The 5,738-nt window shown below is 49.8% G+C and overlaps 1 protein-coding gene across 1 annotated transcript in view; it reads left to right on the top strand.

Moving 5' to 3' along the window:
• Positions 1-5,462, top strand: part of LOC119577098 (serine/arginine repetitive matrix protein 3-like) — a 48,080-nt gene extending 42,618 nt beyond the window's left edge. Inside the window, exons 7-9 of the mRNA XM_037924782.1 lie at positions 2,994-3,168; positions 3,680-3,855; positions 4,335-5,462. Coding sequence (XP_037780710.1) covers positions 2,994-3,168; positions 3,680-3,855; positions 4,335-4,887 — 904 coding nt within the window. The 3' untranslated portion in view covers positions 4,888-5,462. The remainder of the gene's footprint in view (positions 1-2,993; positions 3,169-3,679; positions 3,856-4,334) is intronic.
• The last annotated feature ends 276 nt before the right edge of the window (positions 5,463-5,738 follow it).

Below are 5,738 nucleotides of genomic sequence, written 5' to 3'. Positions count from 1 at the left end.
AATAGACGTGATGAACACCAGACCTTTGAAGCAGGTTACTGCAAGACCCGCAAGTATCCCCTGAGACTCTGCTGAGCCTCATCCCTGCCTATGCTTCTGCTCAAGAATCGCCCTCGCCCTCCGAGCCTCCTCCGGACGCCCTCGAACCTCACGCACCTTCCCGCAAGATCCTCCAAGACACACATCCCTCCGACTCTCTCCCGAGCAGCGATGACACCTTGCACGGCTTGCCCAAGATGCCAGAAGACAGCGAGGATGAGTGGCAGGCGGAAGGAGAGACGAAGGTCATGGAGCCCCAGAGTTTTCCTCAGAAGAGTCTTGCCACTGCGGAAGAGGTAGAAGCTCCTTGCGCTGCAGGATTCTCGTCGAGTCCCCACAGGAAGCGACCAAAACATGCGGAAGGCGACGACGCGAAGAAGGCCCATCGGCACCACAGCAGGAGGGCTCCCCTCCCGCCCCTTCGAGACTATCCCGGGGCGCCCATTTATAATACACGTCCAGGTTTCATCGTGAAATCCCCAGGACACGTGCCACTGCGCTCGGGCAAGGCGCCAGCGAGGACAGAGCACCACAAGCGAGCTAGGCAGCTGCTCCACTCCGCGCCTGCCAGCGGGCGTCGGCCTCGCAGCTTTGTGTATGTGTGGAACGATCTATAATCTTATTACTGTAGTTCTGTCCGCTTTTCTTTCACACATGTATATAGACAGACACGTTATGAAGAATGTTTGTTTTAAAGTAGATTTTGCTAATTTTGTTCTTTATTTCTTTGTATAAGACACTTAGAAAAATGCAGCATTCTTTTTGTAATCATAGAAAATTAAGGCTGTTTGGGCACAGATACTTGATAGTGTCTGAAACTTAGTAGATGGATTCAAAATCAGGTGCAGATCTTAGGTAAGAATGTTTCAAATCAGTTCAAGGAGGCCTGTGTTTGTCATCACTTTATTCCTGGAACCTGAATTCTAGATTTGGACGCCGTGGAACATGAAGACGCTTCAGGCAACTGAGGCCAACGCACTCAAAATTCACACAGCAAAACGCCAGCGGGAGAGATGTTAGCTGAGAGTGGAGTGAAATGAGCATTCGTTTAGGGGGGAGGCTGTGGTGATGCAAACCCTTTGAGGACAAACCAAGTCACACGTCTTCAGAGCTCCTTAAAGTGGTTCCTCCTTACCCAAGAACTGTGGTCAAAATGATTATTAATTGCATATGGCCAAAAAGAACTGTTCGTCACATATGTAGTGATATTAAACATAAATCCTTACGTTCATTGCACAAAATTCAGTTGCTAACAATGAACAGCAAGAAAAATTGTAGGATATTATGAGATACACATGACAAAAGAAGACGTAAAAATGCAACATAAGAAATGCATAAAAGATAATCGAAGGAATTATGAACATTTTATTCGGCTTATGGAAACGCTGCATCGTGGATTAAATAATGAATGTGACATAGTTTTCCCGTAGACTTCTACGTTTTCTCTAAGGCTTCGTATGTTATATGTAGGCTGCATGAACTGGTGAAAGTCATCACTCATTATTTTATTTTGTGTAGATATTTTGGGTTAGATATGTACTTTGGGACGGTACATGGAACTGGAAAGAGCGTTCTGTTCAAATTTCTTTTTTATGATTCTCTCTCTCTCTCTCTCTCTCTCTCTCTCTCTCTCTCTCTCTCTCTCTCTCTCTCTCTCTCTCTCTCTCTCTCTCTCTCTCTCTCTTGCCCTCTCTGTTTCTAAAATACTGAATTACTATCACAGTATCCGTAGTCTGCGAGTCGGGATTCTTACTATATCCACTTTACAATAATGTGAAAAAACATTCAAGTCATATAATGTAGCTGGAATTAGTATCCCTTCTGCTGCCATAAAGGTCTGGCCATCAAATCTCATCGCATTTCATCTATTTGTCATCAATATACAGTTTCATTTTATGGTAAAACGTATCAAGAACCAGCGATATTAACAGCAATACATCAAAATCACTTTGCCAGGTTGTTTCTTGAGCTGACTCCGTTGCCCTCGCCAGAAGGCAGGGACAGGAAGGTTAGACTCCACGCATTGGACTTGTCTTTTGTTTCCTATATGCACTAGCGCGGGAGTCTCGCCTGCATCCCTCAGGGCACTTGGCATGTGCAAATAATATGTGTAAATAAGCTTTGTTTATACTGTAAAGGGATGTGCATTTTTATGTATGGGTTTCTGTGTATGAGGTGTGTGTGTGTGTGTTACAGGGAGTAAGCGAGGTCATAAGAAATGTATATTTTCTTACGGAATGATCATTTTGTGTGTGTGTTTTGTACTAAACAGAACGACACTGCAAGAACTTACATCTGCACTGATGAACATATATTCATGTTTACATCATGTAATATACTCTATTTATACATCTTTGTCAATTTCTAGATCATATTAGGAATACATCCTTGACAGATTTTCTGTTTCTATATCATTCTTATGAAACATTATTGAATGATATGTCAGCAAAGCCCCGGGAATTATTACTCGGCTGGCGGGCAGTCAACTAATCTACCTGTTAAACGAGGTCACAGACAGTTCCATTCATATCAAGTCTACTTGTCTCATTCACATCAGATGAACTCACCCCACTGCTGCCGGATCTATTCGACCAATTCCTGTTAGATCTACATTTCTGTGTGAATCTATGCACCTTACTACTACAGGGTCTAGATTTCCCATTTTCACAGGATCCACACACTCAATTCCTACAAGATCTATACACTTAATTCCAGCAGGATTTCCACACCTCTTTCCTAGAAGATCTAAACACCCCATTCCTACAGGATCTATACACGTCCCATTCCTACAAGATCCATACACCTCATTGCTCTAGGATCCCCCCTCCTCCTGCGCCACAAGCTCGAGCAGGCGTCCTTCCTGGAGTCGCATCCGAGCGCGAGCGCGCCCGGGAGCCAGTCCGCTTGTAGCCTGAGTGTCGCTTCTCACTGACTCTCGTGCCCTCCGTCCCCAGGCAGGCGAGGGAGGCGGTGGACGAAGCCCCGCAAGACACGCCCCGACCGAGCACCAAGACGGGGGCGGCGACCCCTCAGTTGCCCCCGCCCCGCCCCCCGCCCCGCCCCCCACCACGCACCGCTCCCCTCGCCGCCCCTCGCCTCTCCTCACACACCTCCCCGCACTCCCGACAAGTAAGATTTCTTCGCACTCGTCGCGCACCTCTCGGCATCCAGAGCGGCATGCCAGGTCCGGAGATAGTGCTTGAGTGAGGCACGCGCCGCGAGGCCTCCGCCTCTGCATGCCACTGAACTTTCCTGCGTCTGATCAAGAATAATCTAGCCATCTCTGTGCTTCACTTAAAGACGCACATGCTTTTCCCTCTTTATTCGATCAGTGCCTGAAGACTGAATTTGATAGATGGACAAACACTAATTAGATTGATTAATTACTTAGGTGTAAATAGATAAAAATGACATAAAAAAAGGCTGAATGTGACGTGGCATCCTTTTAGTACTCAGCTCCGAAGGTCACTCAAAGTCCCGCTTCCTTCGCCCTCAGCACAGCCAGGCCTCACTCTGGCCAGACCCGAAGAGCATATCCATCGGCACTCTGATTTGTGAAATATTCTGAGGATGATGCAATAAAGACCAGAGCGTCCTTCGCCCTAGCCCCGCCCACTAACAAGCCCTGCCCCACCCGCAGACAGACCGGTTAGAGAACAGCGCCTCCCCCGTGTTCAACCGTGCCCCTGCCGAAGCCCCTCCACCGCGCCCCCCGACGGACAAGGAGCCGCGCTTCCCCCCCCTCCGGCAGGCGCAGCAGCAGCATGGGCAGGAGGGCCAAGGCAAGCACAGCCGCAGCTCCAACAGCCCGCGCAGGTGAGCAAGATGTGACCGCGAGGCCAAGCGCTGCTCGGGGAAATCAGCTGATGCGACTAGCTTTTTAGAGCAGTAAGAAAACATGATCACTCTGGCATCGTCATCGCCATTATTAGTGTTTTATATTTTCCTCATCATTATTGTCATCATAATCATTAATGTTATTATTTGTTGTTACTATCGTTATTGTTATTGTAATTATTAGTACTTATAAGTGGGCAGGATAGTCAGCATATAGTTTTTAACTTATATTTAATGATATGACAGAATCTTCTTGAATCTCCTTTAACAACCTTCGTTAAACATTCTACTGCCAGCAATTTTAACATCCCTTCCCTTCTGTATCAGCGGGCTTTTCTCTCTCTCTCTCTGGTTTTTTCTTTCTTTATTCCCGAATGATTCCATTCGGTCGCGCCATGATAAGCTCTCCGTCATCGGAAAGCCGCGCCCGCGCTTACGGTTTTTTCCCTCGCCCGCAGGTCGAACGAGCGCGAGGGCGGGACCACCACCCTGCCCGCCATCAACCAGGCGCGCCCGCACCAGGAGGCGCCGCAGCCGCAGCCGCGCGGCCGAGGAAGGCACAACGGGCGCGGGCGGCCCCGCCACCGCCAGCAGCAGCAGAACTACCACCACCAGGACTACCAGGAGCGCCGCCACGACACCACCACGGACTCGGAGGTGAGCGAGCACCAGCCGCGAGGGCGACGCCCTCCGTCGCTCACCCGGGGCGGCGGCCGACACGGCCCGCGGGACGACTCGCGGTCACGCCAGGAAGCTGCAGCGCCGGCCTCAGCCCCGCCCAGGGACTCCTCCCAGGGGCGGCGAGGAGGGCGGCAGGGGCGGGACGGGTCTGCGGGGCCGAGCTCCTACGCCCAGGGGGACAAGCGAGGCGCAGCGGCCGCCCAGGAGCAGGAGGGCCGCACCGAAACACGTCTGAAGGGGCGAGGGCGCGCCCAACGTCGCGGCGGCCGAGGGCGGACCCGGAAGGAGAAGCACAGCGCTCCCCCCGACGCGGCGGAGAGCGAGCAGTAGCGGGAGCCGAGAGGAGCCGAACGGGAGCCGAGAGGAGCCGAACGGGAGCCGAGAGGAGCCGAACGGGAGCCGAGCTGGAGCCTAGCGGGGCCAGAGCGCCGGCGCCCACACAAAAGATATCAGTGCTATGCATATTCTAGACAGCTTCTGAAGCCACAGTGTAGCCGTGGCGAGAGATGCGCCTGTGGTTCCTATCCTGTAGCGCCGCACACCGTGGCAGCTGCCAATAAAGACGGAGCACCTTCTGCCAGCCTTTCACTATCCGCTAGAGTGAAGTCGACGTTAACTGTAAGGACAAATAGATGCAATATACGAGGGCTACATTATTTTAATATTTTCCTCCCTGATTTCTCTCCCTAGGTCCAGGCATCCTTTAACCATGATCGTATTCCATATTTTTACAATTTTCTTTCCCTTTTCATAATCTGTTCTAGATTACATTTACATTCGAAGAAATATGCAGAAAACTGCCTAAATAATGCAAACCAGTACACTTCCTGTAACTTTATGTACCATCCTGACAGTGATGCAATATTTCTTGTAACTCTGGAATGACATAATAAAAACATTTTACACTTTGTTGATTGCATTATCCCGTTACACATTATCTGCGTTATCAGCAAGGACATTAGTTAATACAACGTTCTTCTTCATCAACACAATGGACCATAAACCCGCTAGGATTTCACATACAGAAGGACAACGAATAGACGGCTTAGCAAATTATAAGAATCCCCTGCCCTTTATTACCAAGAATTCGATCCCAGATGATGATCATTACTCCCAAACAAGATCCCTCGACCTCCTAATCGGCGCCAAAAATCATGCGATGTGAGAAGGCTGTGTTCCCC

The sequence above is a fragment of the Penaeus monodon genome, chromosome 9 (assembly GCF_015228065.2).
Source record: "Penaeus monodon isolate SGIC_2016 chromosome 9, NSTDA_Pmon_1, whole genome shotgun sequence".
Classification (NCBI taxonomy): Eukaryota; Metazoa; Arthropoda; class Malacostraca; order Decapoda; family Penaeidae; genus Penaeus; species Penaeus monodon.
Note: the sequence above shows the minus strand (reverse complement) of the source record. Positions and strands in the feature narration are given on the sequence as shown.